The following is a 17,396-nucleotide window of genomic DNA, read 5'->3' as shown; positions in this document are numbered from 1 at the left end:
CCTACCTCTCTTATCTCTCCTGCCATTCCTATGAGCGTATGCTAATGGTTTAAGTGTAAGCCCCAATCCTCTCGCCTGCTCTCTCCGCCTCCAGCTAAAGCAACAGATGTGTGTCACATACACATCTGAGCAGGCGAAAGAAAAAAAAAAACTCTTCCTACAGATCACTGCACAGTGAGGAACAGGAAGGAGGACATGCATCACACATTCTTCCATTAAAAAACTGAGCAGGAAAGAGAGAGAAAGGCTGTCTGTGTACATATGGGGTTTGGAAAGGGACTGTCCTGGTCGTGATGAGTGTGTTTCAGTTGGGTATGTGCAGCACGTGGATGGATGAAACACACAGGGGGACTGAGCCACTCTGAAACATTCCACTACCCAAAACAGTGAGAGCTGAACAAAACAGCAGTAATCCCCCTCTCTCTCTCTCTCTCTCCCTCTCTCTCTCTCTGTCTCTCTCTCTCTCTCCCTCCAACTCTCCTGTTTGTTATAATGAAGTGCAACAGGAATAGCAGCAGTCCATTAGAATAGTGTGGTTGAGTAAAAGCAGCGGGTGGCATAATATGTAATAACAACAGAGCTGGTGCACACTCGCAGTCATTCACAGCCTGTGCCATTTGTTTAGAGTTTATACAAAACTCAGACCTCACTGTATGATATGACATATAGATAGGAGAAGGAAAATCTCTTTCTATGTGTTTGTCTCTTGCTTCTCTCTCTCTCTCTCTCTCTGTCCCTGTCACTGTCTTGTGCACGCACATGACCTCTGCCACTGTGGCTCGGAGGAAAGTTAAAACAACAGTGGTGTCTAATGGCAATATACGCTGCAATGCCTCACTGCGTGTTTGTTCCCTTTTACAAGCCTACATCAAAGGGATAAACAGTCGGACCTACCCACCGAAGCGATGCACACAGGGGGGCTCATGAAGTAGGCTTTCATATTATTGGCCAGTGTTCTTGGATACATACCTCAGATTCCTTCAGTTTAATCTCTTATGTAATGGATATTCTCCTTTTCCATAGCCTGCAGCTCCCTGCTGCACCTCCACCATGTTATCATAGCAAATACGCGCACACTTAGATCATAATATATAAACATGTGGGGGATTGGAGGAATGAAACATTTCAGGCTATTAAAAGAAATCTCAATAAACATACAGTACAATAAGAGGCTGTTTTTGGTTCCAACATGGGAAGATGAGATGTTTTATATTTTATAGTCAGAAGTCAGAAGGAGAAACATAAGCGCTCTACCCCCTCTGGAGAAGCCACATTATAAAACTACAGCAGTCTCTTAGAGTAACTTAACTATGAATGTGATGCTGTGTGCTCTATTAAATACAGCCCCTCATATAGCATGTTAAGTACATTTCTATGTTGCTACCTCTAGTTGGCCCCTGCTAATATGTTGAAGTCCATCTACTGTAAAGAAGCTTCTATAATTAACATAACGTCAGTGGGAAAATGGCTGGTTGTTTTGGACAGGGCTTTTTAAAATAGCACTTCCTCTTTATCTCCTTTTTATCGTGTTGTTGCAACTCTGCCCCTTTTTCTGACACATTTGACTTTTTACTGTATCTTTCTGTGTCAGGATTATGACAACGTTGCACAATGGGAGCACAGGCTTAGATGACATTCAGGACCTGATGTTTCTGTTGTGGTGTTTACAGGAAAAACACTGAACAATGTGGGGCTGGGTCCTCAGCACCTCTAGTGGTCCCAAGATATTGTTCTGGCAGGTCACGGTATGAAACGTGTTTGACTGTCGAAGAGCTTTTTTTATGAAACACTAGCTGAAGTACTGCATTCTTTGAATGGTTTGATGTGAGCAGGTTTCTAACCTGACTCTGATATCAACAAAAAGCAAAGAATTTCCTCTTTTTTTTCCTCTTTCCATTTTTTATCTTGGTGACAGGCTGTCCTGGTCTGTTGTATGGGACAAAACGGCGATGCATCAACACCATTCATCGATTTAAAAAAAGACACTTCACTGTCACAAGAGGAAATTATAGTGTACTGCATGATTCATTCCCTACTTAGGCATAATAACACTTGTACGCTGGATGATGAGACACATTACAGTATGCCATCATGTCACACCATGCGTATCCCCATGCAGGGTATGTCTTCAGTCACATGCAGACACACACTCGATGCTCACATGTAGCAATCAGTGAAAAAATGGCTAATTTTGAAGTAATTTCAGCTGCTGTCACTCAGACTAAATGACTTTCCAAAGATGATCATCAGTCTCACTTCCAACCCATTCACTTTTATGCAGAAAGGGGGCTGCAGTATGACAGAAAAACAAGTGACTCAATGACTTTCTGCGGCCTTATACTGACAATCATAGCCCACATTTTTCACTTCTTAATGAATATACAATGGAACAGGAACACAAGCAGCAAATGATAATGTGTGAAGGTGTGTGTTGTAGGTTTTTATTATAGGACTGACAAGCACCAGAGGGCATGAAAAATAGAGTTAGGGGAAATATATGACAATATATAAACATGAGCCTTCAGCCCATGCAGTGCAGGGGAGGGAGGGATTATTGATCTGAACAGTACTCAACATGATAGAGAAGGCCACAGAGATGGACAGGTGGAGAGATGGGTATAATGAAAGAGAAAAGCATGTATCATTCTAGCTCTGATCTTAACACTGCTCTGCATGGCACATTAGCAGATTGGCTGCCAGGGGGCCATTAGTGAGGGCTGCTTCCCAGCAAAGACCGTTGACAAATCATTTAAAAATAGATGGTGTGCCATTGTCTGATATTGTATGCAGTCAGTTGCATTTATAGCCCAGAGGGATAAAATGCAACATGTGGATTTACCAAATCAGATCTGATAGCAGAGTTGTGTTTTGAGAAGTGATTTTCATGTGTGAGGGAAAGGTAATATCAGAGCAGACAGCAAGACACTGAACAAATGAGTGTTCTCTCCATTTCGAGGATCAAATTCTGACTTATAACCAAAGGAAGGAATTCACATAAAAAAAAGCCTGTACAGAATCCCAGTGATGACACGGACGATTTTTTCCTTATGCTTACATGGTCATGTAAGCATATATAAAGCTCTGCATTCAAAGCCAACACAACCTTTTTCTACATTGCATCTTTAACACGGCACAGCCTCCCACACACCTAATGGCATTTGGGATGCCCCCCGAGGTAAATCTTACATACACAAATGCAGGCTGCCAGAGAGACAGAGCAAACAAAAAAGATAAGGATGAATATCTTTTACAATATGTTTCGAATATAATAGGATTTATTTTTGCAAGTTTGCATCACATTGTAACTGAACTGGCTCTTATATGTCCATTTGAAAAAGCATTTACACTTCTGTCTCTGAAATGTGGTCTAAAAAATATAAAACCTGAATGTGTCATAGAAAATATATTTATTTATTTATTTTGATTTACTCAAATAATTCAAATTGGTTTGGCTTACATTCACAACAGTTTAAAATGCATTTGAAAGAGGAGTTTGAATCAGAAAAACATCAACATGCTGATAAAGATAGTAACAGGGTTGCCTCCTTTCACTCTCTCTCTTTCACTTTCTCTCTGTTCTCATACACACACACGTATATACAGATATCTCCAGTTTTTTGGATGTGTCCTTTTCTCAACATGTCCCTGACCTGCTCTGTTTCCCCACTGAGTCAGCATGCAGCTGTACCTGTGTCTGGGACTTTAGGTTAAAGATGACTTAGCTGTAGCTGTAGCAACAATAAAAACAACAACTTTTCCATCTGTGGACTCAAAATATCTGTCTCTCCCTGCATAACTATCGATGCCTCTACTTCTATCACTTTATGTCTCCTTTTTCCTTCACTTTTCCTTTATGTTCCTCTAAAGAAGTAAAAGGAACACATTGTGCATCTATATGTGTTCCCTGTGCATCGGTGTGTGTGTGTATTTATGTGTTGGGGGCTGTTGTTGACTCATGCATGCAGTGAGTTAGGACAAGGATCCCCCCTAGCAATGACACACATATACATACAGTATATTTACATGGTTGAATGGCAAAGACAGAGAGAACCATACACATACACAGAAAAGCGTAAAAAAAAAAAGAGAAAGGACATTTTTGATTCACAAAAGAAGAATAAATGGAACTATAACTGCCTTACACTCAAATGCTTGTGTGTGTGTGTGTATGTGTGTGTGTGTGTGTTAATGTCTGTGTCCACCATATAGCCAACTCTCATCCAAAGACACGTACATATGGTAGTTTCAAGTCAGTTTTATAGCTCTAAATTATACATTTGCATTACAAGGCTTTGAGGCAAATGTGCTTCATTTGCATAATTGACAACATACTGCATTTAACTGTCCTTTACAAACACTGTTTATACAAGAAATGGACAGAATAACAGAAACATCTACAACACAAGCCAATAGAATAAACAGTACATTACATGTACATTTTTTGTGGAGACTACAGTACCAGTCAAAAATTGGGACACACTTTCTCATCAAATGAATGGGAAAGTGTGTCCGAACCATTGATTTGTACTGTATGTCAGAGAGCTGTTGATTCAACTTGAAGATTGTGAAATTTATGAAGAGAATCATTATTGAGTCATCAGTTAATTATTTTGACATTTGATAGATTTTTTGTTTGGTCTATAAAATGTCAGAAAATGGTGAAAATGACCATCAAAATCTCCTAAAGCTCAAGGTGACGTCATCATGCTTGTTTTGTCCTACCAACAGATTAATCTATCATCAGAATAGAGGCTGCTTATTTTTCTGTTGACTGACTAATTATTTCAGCTCTATATCCAATTGCCTAAAGTGTTCCTGTTATTTTGTCCAAGCCTTGTACTTTTCAGCTCTTTGGCAATGTTCAGCTTCAACACATGGCTCATTTGCTGCAGTTTCCAGACAATTTAAAGCAAAATACTTAGTCATTGTAGGGGAATTATTTTGATGCACTTGCCCCCCCCTCCTCAGACTAGTCTGACTGCATGATGTGTGACAGCCTCGTTTGTGTGGTTATTCTCAGACATAGGGGCATAAACCTCAAGGTCTCCCCTAGTTAACCTGCAACCCCAAAACCCCTGAATATTTTTGATAAAGTTGATTGCGCATTTGACAGAAAGCAGCCCTGTTGGCAAATGCAAGGGAAAATTGTTGTGACAGACGCAGTGTGTCTTTTTATGTCTCAGCTAGAGAACCTTTTTTGTCGTCAGCTTATAAGGCAGACATTCAGACATTATGGAAAAAGCAACAAAAATAGCTGAAATTGAAGGTATGCTTCTGGACTGCTGTGGCCCAGCCTTGTATTCAGCAGCCTGAGATATTTTTAAACTTTGCACCCTGGCCCACCCTCCACCTCGTCATATGCCCTCCCACCCAACCCCCTGTCTCCTCTCTGCTGTACAAACGATGTCCCCCATATTGTCTCTCTCTCACACATGCAAAAGAGAAACGGAGAGAGAGCGACGAGTGAGAGAGAGGATGAGGAGACCTGTAGCAACCCAGTGCTCCCAGTCTCCGAGCTGGATGAATTTTGGGCTGAATGTTGCATGATTTGCCGGCTTGGAATGTGAACACCAAGTGGAGCATTAAGATCATTCCTAGGGCATTCTCATTTTCTCCCTCCTCCTCCTCCTCTTGCCTTCGTTCCCCTCCCCAAGCTCTCTCTCTCAGACTGGTCGGCACACAGCCAGTCAGCCGGTTATTAATTATGTCTTCTCCCCTTTTCACTATTTTCACCATCTCCCTTTTTTTTCACAGTTCATTCTCCTTTCCTTTTGCTCTACTAAACGGCCTTGCCCTGACATATTTCCAGGGCTCCCGTGCACTTCTCCTCCTATCTCCTATTCTTTCTTTCCCTCTCTTTTTCTCCTTCTCGGGGCTCTGTTTGTAAACGTGAAGAGGAGGAGAATGAGGGAACAAATTATGAAACACAGGAGTGCATTCCATACCTTGTTTAGAAAGAATTCTCCAACGGCGCAGAGGGGGAGAGGAGCCACATCCCCCTGCGATTCTACCCCCACTTTCAGCCCATATGGGTCTTTTTATGCCTGTAGTCTTTAGGGGTGTCTATGATGTTATGTCTCACTGTATTAGGACTAGGTGGTTTCTCTCTCTCCTCCTTAGGTTCGATTAAATTCTACAATTTCTCACTGTGTTGTAATACAATGTGACTTGCTATAGTGGAAGATTGGCACATGCTAACTCTAGAAGTATTAGCAACAGATTGACTATAATGATTACTTCAGTGACTCTGTCCTTAGGCTGTCAAAGTAGAAAAATACTGTGATTCTGGCTGCTCCTCTCTGTAGTTCTCCACAGATAGTATGTAATAGAGGCCTTGCTAAGAAATTTTCCAAAACAGTGCGCAAAGCAAACGATAGAAAAGGAACGATGTGGTGTGTTGTGTTGAAGAAGCACATGAGATTTGACTACAATTTATATGAGCTGCTTCTGCTGTATATGAAATGACCCTGAGAACAACTGTCTGTTGTGTCTGTAAAAGGTTACCTTGTTCTAAATCAAATTTACAGTCCAAACAGTGGATATAAGGGCCTAACCAATTTGTTTGTGGCATATGTAACCCTGTGAGCTAGAACCCTGGAGATAGCAGATATGAAGTGTACAGTATTGTTGTTGTTGTCTTGACTTCTGACCTGAATTCCCCCTGTTGTTTTTCTCTCTGCCCTTTGTGATCAGGCGCTATTGTAAAAGCTCACGGCTCATTAGTTGTGTCCAGTTCTTGAGTATAAGCGTGACTAAATCACAATGACTTCCTGGTAAATTAAGACTCTTTTTAAAAACATAGCTGACCTAGGAAATGTTTAAAGCTTCTTGGCTCTGTTCACTCCAGCAGAAAACTTGTAACAATTACAAGAAGTTCATACTGGGAAAGAAAGCAACAGAAAAAAATGAATATGTTTTCAAGAGGTTCCTGCAGTCTTTAGTAAACCTTTCCCCTGGTCTCTGCCGGCTCTGCAGCATTGTTAGCTCACCAGACATTGAGCTGTTTTCCTCTTCTTTGTCAGCAGATGAGATTGATTGTCTGTTGTCAGCAGGTGTCACTGATTGTTACTGTAGACACACGGCTCTTAGCTCAGAGATAGCCTGCAGCTAGACTATTGCGGCTAATACTTTGGTTTTAAAACCAGTCTTTATGCCTTGTTGTTGTTAAGACACATACCATATAACTGCATCGCCCCTGGTTTGATTCTGTCAGGGGACTTGAATTGCATGTCATACCTCTCTCTCCCCAATGGATAGACCACAGTAACCCCTCTGCAATATTTTTTGCAGCACTTTCTTTTCCTTCTCTTCTCCTCCATCATTAGATTTTATTAACCTATCCGGAGGTGATGGTAAATTAGTCCTTATTCACGGATTTAGACATCTCTCTGAAGTCAGACTACATAATTTGTTAGAGCTAATCCAGAATTCAGGAAGACCTGAGGCTCACACTTGAATGGATTTTGCGTATTCATAAGACATAATGACCATATGGAGAGCTCTTGCTCCAAATGCAGGATTTGATCTGAAATAGACAAAAGCTGACAGGTGCAAGTCGTTTTCTTGAATTTGAAATTAGCTTTTCAAAGGCATCCTTTGTGCACACAGCATTGTTTTACAAATAACCATAAGGCAACATTTAGTGGTGGGTTACTGTATAAATATTGATGCTAATCTATGCTAATTATTACACTTCATGCGTGTGTGCGTGTGTTCCCACATGTGTAGGTTGATTTCATGTCTTGCTGATAGCTAATCTTTTGTGCGGCCATCCCTCACTCGCTCCATCTGGGTTTAGTTGCTATGGCGATGAGAGTGGGGAGAGGTGGAGAGCCATGGAAAGGAATGAGAATATGTGTCTGGAAAGCTCATCAAGTCTGAGTGAGAATCACTGTACCAGTACATCTTAACACAGCAGGTACACATCCTCAGGTCAACTGTGTGCCGGGCATGTGAACCTCATATGCTCAGCTCAAGTATACTGCACAGTATGTCAGAATGTGTTGAATGCTTGGATAATAAAAACATGATTATATGCGATGCCATATTTAGGAACGTACACATTTGACTCATTGAGTTTAAGTACATTTCATTCAGCGTTCAGAGAAGTGACCTTGTACACAGCCAGTGTGAAAAACAGCAAGAGCCCAGAGCAGAGAGTAGCTGTCAGGCAGACTGGGGCCAAGAGGAGAGGCTCCACGTCCCCACAGCCCAGCAGGCACCACAGCTCTGTCTCCAGCTCTCCTCGCAGGCCTCCTGACTGGCACTGCCACAGCTGCCATATGGAATCACAATCGCTTTTAATTTGCTCTGTGTTCTCAGCCACCTCAGGCTTAATGGCAGCCTTGTTTACCCCTAAACAGAAGTGTGAGCCACTCTCTGTCTCACTTTCTTGTAGTGTGTGTGTGTGTGTGTGTGTGTGTGTGTGTGTGCGCCCAGATAATCATTCTGATGATCAACAGTACCTTATGTGTGTTAGTGTGCATGTGCGCTGCCTGCTGCTACCCTGGCTGAAAGAGTACTGTTGATTACCACTTCCTCCTCACTGACTCTCAGCACTGGAGCCCCCCAGGGCTGCGTGCTCAGCCCCCTTCTGTACTCCCTGTTCACAGATGACAGGCCATGCACAGCTTTAATGCCATCATTAAGTTCGCTGACGATACCACTGTCGTTGGCCTGATCACCGGAAATGATGATGTGTCATGGTGCCATGACAACAACCTACATCTCAACGTCAGCAAAACATAATTGTGGGTTAAAAGAAATGGCAGGACATGCCCCCATTTCCATTAACAGGGCCACAGTGAAAAGAGTCAGCAGTTTTAGGTTTCTTGGTGTCCATATTAGGACATGTTGTGGATCCATCACACTGACATCATCATCAATACAGCAAGTTAACAGCTCTTCTTCCTGCGTAGGCTAAGGAAGCTCAACAGGTGGCTGAATTCACTCCCTTGTTCACTTAACCCCATAAAATAGACACTCAATAATTCACTCAGTAGTGAGCCGTAAATTTTGATTTCTGACACTTACTAATAATCATTATTTTGTCCTCACTGACAGCTGTATTCTTAAAATGTGGGACAATGAGATTGCTAGCAGAAAGTAGTGTGCATGCGATGGACTCTACTCTTATTGTCCCATTGTGGAATTTTTGAGGGCACAAAATAGTTGACAAATATATGCACTCAGAATTCGGACACTGAAATGAAATTGCAGAGGGTAAATATAGTGCACTAAGGCAGTGATTTCAGACACAGCCTAGGATATGCTGCAACTTTTACAGATGCACTGTAGAGTCAGAGTATATCCTCAAAGGCTGCAGCACTGCCTGGTATATTGCAACTGCATCAACATCAACTGCAAAGTTCTTAAGAGGGAGGTGAAAAAAGCACAACACATTACTGGGTTACATTTTATATCTTTGTTAGGATCCCAAAATGATATTGGACAATCAAAGAACTACCATAAGGCTGACCAAAATCATAGCAGTTCATTCACTGAACTGTGGACAGCTTTGCGAGAATTTGTAGCCCCATGTAAAACTAACGCTGGGGATAAATCAGTCAAGTTGAACAGCCTACATGACATGATGTGTGTCTGAGCAAATTTATCCATGTGCCTGTCAGATCTCAATGAGTAATGTTAATATTGTTTGCCAGGCTGCAAGTCAAAAAACACCAGGTCTTTGCTCATTTTGTTGCTCCTGAAAGAAAAAAACTGTAGGAGTTACAAAAGAATGAACACCTGTATGTGATTTTCTCATCACTGTATACTTTGGCAGTACAACATAGCCGAAATCATGCTGACCTTTTAATGACTTCTCCTGATCATCAAAACTCTGTTCTGATTATGGAAACATTGTTCAGTACAGTCAAATAAAAAGATCTTTAAGAGAAGAAATATAAAATTCAACCCAATTTTCAGAAGCCATTCAGTGTTTGCGTTGATGTGATTCTAAATCGTTTGAGACAGCGCTCACTTACTGCTGTGCCCCCAAGGTTTTTGATTTTGTGCCTGACACCGCTCAATAGCGATCAATAATATGTACCCCAAGCACAACATAGGGAAAAATTGAGGTAACGATTGATGACGCCAGCACAGCAGGTAGACATCATTCACACACACTTATAGGAGACTGGCACACGTTATGTATGCCTGTGGGGGGATTAAAGAAATAAGTGAATTGTGATTAGTGAAAATGAAACTTTCCTTCTCCGTATTCTTCTGTTTCGTTAATATCTCAGTATGGCCAGGAACTTGGCTAGTCTCTCTCTGAAATGGTTCAAGAGGAATGTCTGGAGTTTTCAGGCCTACAAACCACAAACATGGTTCCAGTCTCACACTGCCAGAAGCCTGCAGCAGCAGCTGAAGAAAAAAAAAATGTCTGTGGTGGGATCGCCACTGCCCGATCATGCTGATGCATCCTTTTTTTTTGACAAAGTATGATCCAATTCAGATGTAAAGTAGGCGCTGGCGGAATGATTGAAACCTTGGTTGAGCAACTGTGATATAAATGTACAACCTTTGCCGCTTGAAATGCATCTCTATAGTTGTGTTGACCTGATTTTAACAGTCAATGCCACTACTGGTAGTTTATCTATCCATCACTCAGGGCCATTTCATAAGCCCTCATCAGGAGAAGTGTCTGAATCACTTTTCCACATTGGTCCATAGTCAGAAGGATTAATGCCAGCGTCATCTATTCAGACCCTTTTGTCTATGACTGACATTGCTTTGATGCTTTATGCTGATGAAAAATATGCCACAGAGTCTGGCTGTGAGTGCCGATGGTGGGAGCCTGACCCTGATGGCTTGTTTGTGTGTCACTTGACTACTGTCTACCATGTATTTCCTTTTGCGCTCCTGGAATCATGGCCATGTGTGCATGTGTGTGTCTGCATAAACTAGGTCAGTAGGAGGACAGGAAATCTCTGTTCACTTGTCTGTCTGAGTACAATGTGTCGCTCCAGAAGTTATTGCACGCAAACACACTCACATATACACAAGGACGACAACAGCTGCACTGTTGCATACATGTTCATATTTCTATGCATACAATTTAGAATTAGCACACTTCATGCTCATATGCACTTAAGTAAATCCGAAAGGCAGCTTGTTCTCTAATCACCCTCTTTTTCTTCTTTTCACCGTCTCTTCCTCTACTCTCAAGATTTTAGCTTCAATCTGGTTGGCATTTGTCTGCCTTTCTCCTGCTTAACCTTCATTTGCTGCTTACCTAAATCATGAATAATCCCTGCTCTCCTATCATCCCATCTCTTAGCCTCTACCTCTTTCCACTTTTCATTAAAATACACATTCATATTCACTACTGTGAAGGACGTGCCAGCTTGATCTATTCAGAAGATTTCTTTGGTTGTGGGGAGACAGTTGCTTAAGTCATACTATTAAACTAATCTCTTGAAATCACCACAAGAGAGGAGAAGAGAAAGTACTTTTTCCTTTCCTCCTATGCCACTGTCTTCTCTGTCAGTTGGTTTTGCATGTCTAGCTTATGCTGGTCTCAGCAGCTTTGGGGCAGAACAGGGCATTGCATCAAAGGAGGGAGCTGTGTGTTGTGATCCCAGGGCAGAACCCAGCCAAAGTCTAAAAAAGCACTGCAGTGCAGAGAGCCGCAGAAGGGAAGAGAGGGTTAAAGTGCAAAAGAGGGAAGCAAGAAAGTTAAAAGAGGGAGGGACGCTTTAGTAGAGGAAGACGAAGAGGAATGAAAGAGGGAGTACAAGAAAAAGGAGAGAGAACAGCCAAGTGCCAGTATTTATTAATCAGAAGCCACAAAAATAAAATACACATAACTCAGCCTGGGGCCAACAGGATGAAATGAGTTTGAAAAGGTCCAAAAATGGTCTTTTCAATGAGGATCACAGTTGACAAGTATACAATGGTAAAAATCCTTGCAATATGTTCCTGTAAAAGTTCATTAGAGGACAGTTAGAGGATTTCCGGTCATATGGTTCAGGTACTAAGTGCCTCGTTGTCTCCCTGGTCTTTCAGTCTGCGCATCTGAGTGCCTGAGTGCAGCCCAGATCCTGCTAGTTGATGGGAAGAGTGTCCATTTCCTCTGAGTGGGTGAAATGTAATATACAGGTATAGCCCGGGCTGAAGAACATAAGGCGGAGAGGGCGATGAAAAAGAGAGAGAGAACGGCGAGGATAAGCATGGTATTGTGTTGAGAGTTGTTGTGATGATGTGATGATGCAGGCAGGTGTCCGGTGCCTGTGTGTTGACCGCTACTCAGACCCCTAGGGTTGTGATCTCTGAGGTGCTGGCATTGACTGGCAGCTCTAAGAGTCTCTCAGACTCAGCTGGATGTTTGACACGTTTGGCACTGTGGTGACCAGCAGGTCGCCTGTCTCTGATGTGCTGTGTGTTGTTCGCTTTGACAGTTAGATGACAGTGGCAACCACCCATGTGGACAGCTACCCTAGAAAAAACGGGCCATGTGTGTGTATGTGCAAATGTGTGGGCACCTGCATGTGTGTGTGTGTGTGTGTGTGTGTGTGTGTGTGTATGAGTCCAGTCATACCTAAATTGCCTATTTGGTCCCCAGAGGCTGAAGGATTGACAGAGAGCTCCGGAGTGGAACAGCTGTGAAGTTTGCTCCATTACAGCCAACGCTTTTAGCCTGATTCGTCGGCTCAGCAGCACTCACTTATCATCTGATCAATAAAGGGAAGTTGGACCAAACTTCTTCAGGGGGAAACATTTACAGCACATCCATCCACATCATCCACCCACTAACTCGAAGCTGCTTTGCCCTTATTTTCTCTCCAGTTTTCTGTTACATAAATTCCCAGGAAATTTACCTTTGATTCAATCATACCTAAATCAAACCTTTGTGACTTTCACGAGAATATCTCAGCGGATGTTTTCCCTTTCCACATGACTGGGGAAGCTGGGTCACAGATAGTCACTGGATAATTCAATTCATCTTCAATTAAGTTTAAAACTTCGGTGAGCACACAGGGTTCATGAAAATGAGATGAACATCTAATGATTAGACCAGACGTAGAGTCAAAAGATTGTTTTAGTGCAAGAAAAAAGTTGTTGCGTTTCAAAAGAACAAGATGATAAATCACTTTGTGTGGATCTAATCAAATTATGGATAAATGAACCATAGTCTGCCTAAATTAGACACTGTTAAGTTTTCGTGAGTGAACAACATGAAGAAACAGTCTGGAAGTAGTTTGCAGACGAAACCCACTCAGCTCTAAAGTTACATATAGCAACTTTTTAGGCGAGCCTCCCACCTGAGAGCCGCTCAGTATTTCAGACAGTGAGTGGGCGACTGGTGAAAGCCCGGCATTAACTGATCACCGCAGACGAGGCCGGCTTAATTCAGCCCTGTTGTCCTGTTCCTTCAACTGTTAATTATCACAAGCACATAAACAATAGTCAAGTTGCATTAACAAAATCAGCCGGGGTAATCTTTTCTTAGAAGCCCCATTATGGAGATGAATGTCACCGGGCACTATCAGCATGCAGCAAGACAGAGGGAGAGTGGGAAGGTTTTTTTTTTCTTCCAGTTTTCATGTTGTAGGTGTATAATGGTATCAACTCCTCTCATGTTGCAGTGTGTGGGGAGAGTGGAGGCATGCTACTCTGAGGGGAGGCTCATCATCTCCCTTTGTGTCTTACGGTTTCCTCACTGTTACTGTGAAGAAAGAAAAAAGCTGTTATAGACGTGCGTGTAATGGCTCGTCTGAGGTTTCATAACAGTACTGAGATTAAGCTTTCCAAGGTCAACAGGGAAACTGACCTATATACAGAATGATCAGTAGGGAAACTGCAGAGTTGCCATGGTGACAGATGCAGACATAACGATCCTCATTATGAAGCCAGTAAATTATGTACGCCTTGCACGTTGTAAATTTGTACATTTGACAGAGGCACTGTGTCATTCTGACGTCGAGCTTCAAATCATGAAGCCGCACTGCTGCTCACTTTTAATTGCTTCCAGGCACTGAGAGGGTGTCAGCCTTCCCCTCGATGCCCCCCTTTTTTCTTTCTTTCTTTTTTTTTTTTTTGATAAGCTATCTCAGCTGATGTCTGGAGATGGTTAGAAACAGTGTTACTGGCTGTGTCTCTGCACTGTGACCCCTAAACCCTGGCCTGTCTGAACCCGAGCAGGGAACACTGGGAAACACAAACCTCTGGGCCTGGCTCTTGTTAGAGGTCAGGGCAGCCGGGGTTGAGGGGTACACATATCACATGTGGTCAGCATCATTTTTACATCCTCTCCCTTCTCTCCCTCAGAGACGGTGTATGCTTTGCCTCTGGCTTTTTACACCGCCAACCCTAAATACAGTGACTCTCAGATGCTTTTAATATTCTATTGTCTTCTACAGCTAAGACATTTCACAAAGAGCAAAGGCTTGAACTCAGACTTTCTTTTTTTTACGTCGTCTCACTGTCTACGAGACAAGTGTTGGTCTGTCTATTTCCCCGCAGGGTTTAGCCCTCTCCTTGCATTGTACCCCTCTCTGCTGCTTGTCTCTGCCCTCCCTTCAACCCCCCATCCTGCCAGGCTCAGATCTCCTTACACTCTCCAGTCTTTCATGTGGATGGGGGTGGGAGCGGCGAAGGAGAGGATGGGGAAATTGGCCACCCTGGGATCACACACACACACACACATACACACATGCGTGATGCCTTTAAAATGTATGGAGAGACAAGCTGGACAAAGATCACAGAGGAAATGCATGTCTCTGTGGTGGAAATACACAAACAAACAAGGCTTTTTTGTCCGCAACTAGAATCCACAAATGTTGTATTTTATCTAAATTTGTGTGCGCAGGCAGCGATGGTTTTGCTCTGAGGTTAGCTATTTCTCAAACACTGTGACTGAGGTTTGTGCTGCATAGAGTAGAGGACATTTTTTACACAGCTCATTCTCATTGACCGCTACAGTGGCTACTATTGTATTTCTGAGGGAAAGTAATTTCATGAATAAAGTGTGGAGAAGCTCAGTCGCTGAAGGGGATTGTGAATTTATTCTGGCTTTGCCTTTGAAGTTGGGACACTCACAAAATGGGCCACAGTGTGGCTCCTGCAGTCTGGGTCTTACCGCTGAATGTTGTGATAAGATCTTTCTCTGTGGCTCATATAAGGAAGACTGAAATGGGGTCAGTGTTGTCTTCTTGCAAACAAATGCATGACCAAATCACAAATTCAAAAGAAATGAAACAGGGAGTGTATTTTCTTGGAAACTAAAGATGAGTCATTTGATTCTCCCACCAGCTTTGAATTAGTATGAAATAGCTGCTGTATTCAAACAATAGCAAACTGTGAGCCGTAGTAGGAGAGAGTGTTTCTCCATCTGCAGGAGAGTGAAGATCAAGGGTCAGAGGTCAGGTTGAGGGCAAGAAGATGGATGTGAAGCATGACTGAACTGTGTGATAAAACACTCCAGACACAGAGGAAAAGCTATCTCAGGAAGGCAGGAGGAAGGGTTGGGTGGATGAGACAGGATGGGAATGGGGGACAAGACAGAAAAAACAAACAGTCCCAAGCAAGGATCTTCCCTTCTACAAAGGATTAAAGTGGATGTCCGGTCCCAGCTCACCCCCCCCGGCTTACTTCCCATGTCCTCCTGACATCACTGTGCAGCAGCTGACCTGTAACTACTGGTCTGGGGTATTTTACACATCAAACGTCGACCATCCTGATTTCTTGCTGTCTGCCTTGCATCAGAGTGTGTGCTGGTCATGCGATTGGATGCACAGCTCAAATATAAAAACGATTGGCTTGACAGACAGAACAGTACGTCTTTTATGGTGTGGCTCACAGCTGCACAGCTGGGTCTGAAGAGGAAGGCTATTTATATATCCACTCTTTGTTGTGATTTCTCTCTTTGCTTCTTCTCTCCTGGTGTTTACATGTCTTCTGCCAGCCCTCAGTCACCTCTCAGTGACCTGCACAACTGCCCTCATTTACTTTAAACAAACGCTCAGTTTGCAATATTGTTTTTGTCCATAGATTAATTGATTAATTGACTTTAGAAGTCTGAACATGAAAAGTCAGGTTGTACTCTGCCCTGTCATCCATCAACCCCTTATTTATCAGTTGTCTACCTCCACATTACTTTACTCTTAGATGTTCATTGTTTTACCAATAACGTTCTGCTCTCTATTTCTCTGTTTCTTCTCTACAGACTCATATTCGGCAGCAGGCAGCGAAGGCAGCATCTCCAACTCTGTGGCGTCGCTGCCCCCACAGGCATCAGGCAGCTCGGCCCCCAGCTCCCCCGGTTCCAGACGCTCCGTGAGCACCCTGAAGAAGTGGCTCACAAACCCTGTCCGCAAACTCAGTGCTGGAGCCACCGCCAAAGGGGAGCGTCAGGTCCGCAAACTTGAGGGAAAGCCTCCACCTCTTCCGTCCCACAGCCACAGCCAGGATCTGGGCAGCCCTCCAAGGCCTGATGAGCCTCTCACCATCCTCCCCGTCACCCACAGGGAACTGGTGAGGAGTAAAAAAATTGAAGTTGTAACAAGGATGTATTATTTGTTCCGGTCAAATGAATAAATCAAACAAGGCTTTGCTTGCCGGATTTGTGGTACAAGGTAGTTCTTACACATTTGAGATGAACCACCTCATAAGGAAACTCATTAACTGGAATTATTCCCATGCCTTATCACAAGACCTTTGTTTGAAGTAATTCTGAGGTAAACAGTCATAGCTTCAAACCAAAGTCAACATCCTGACCATGGCAATGTTTACACTACAGCTCACGAATATCAGCAGAGACAGAGGTTTGATGCTGTGTTGATCCACAGAGGACTAAGTATCGTGGCAGGTGGCAATGTTATATAACAGAAGTGCTGCTGGCTCAGCCTGCAGGAACTCACACCGCCAATGTTCTCTGACTCATGTGCTCTCCTTTGCTGTTGTGCAGCTGCCTTTGTATCTCTGTGTGCCTGACTACAGAGCATACTATGGACATTTATTTCATGTTGATATAGTGTTATTCTGACACTGTGAATATGTGTGTGTGTGTGTTCCAGGAGTGGAATGATGGCCTGGCAAGCCCCGAGGACCTGTCACCGGCTACACTACAGTCCCCCAGCTACATAACCGATTCGCTGATTGGCTGCACGTCGCTGCCTGACACCCAGGTCTGTCTGCATGATATACTGCAGAACTAACACTATCTAACCTATTGTATCTGTCATCACATTATTTTTGTCACATGGAAATAAAATCAAGCAGAACCTGTATCAGTAGCTTAAATACAGATTTTTCATAGGAAGCCTGAAAACATGAGTGTTGTATAGCATCAATAATTGGCTGTAATGAGATTCAAATGATGAGGAGTAAATCCCCTACTGATTCATTTTAGCCAGCAGTTTTCTGTAGACAGTCTCTGAGACGAGTAGCAG

At 42.9% G+C, this 17,396-nt stretch overlaps 1 protein-coding gene across 3 annotated transcripts in view; it reads left to right on the top strand.

The window, feature by feature from the left end:
• Nucleotides 1-17,396, top strand: part of arhgef25a (Rho guanine nucleotide exchange factor (GEF) 25a) — a 43,327-nt gene that overhangs the window by 11,260 nt on the left and 14,671 nt on the right. For all 3 annotated transcript variants that reach the window (XM_042409611.1, XM_042409612.1, XM_042409613.1), the window contains 2 exons: nucleotides 16,172-16,479; nucleotides 17,022-17,132. In XM_042409611.1, the coding sequence (XP_042265545.1) occupies nucleotides 16,172-16,479; nucleotides 17,022-17,132 (419 nt within the window). The remainder of the gene's footprint in view (nucleotides 1-16,171; nucleotides 16,480-17,021; nucleotides 17,133-17,396) is intronic.

Source organism: Thunnus maccoyii, chromosome 4 (genome assembly GCF_910596095.1).
Source record: "Thunnus maccoyii chromosome 4, fThuMac1.1, whole genome shotgun sequence".
Taxonomy (NCBI): domain Eukaryota; kingdom Metazoa; phylum Chordata; class Actinopteri; order Scombriformes; family Scombridae; genus Thunnus; species Thunnus maccoyii.
Note: the sequence above shows the minus strand (reverse complement) of the source record. Positions and strands in the feature narration are given on the sequence as shown.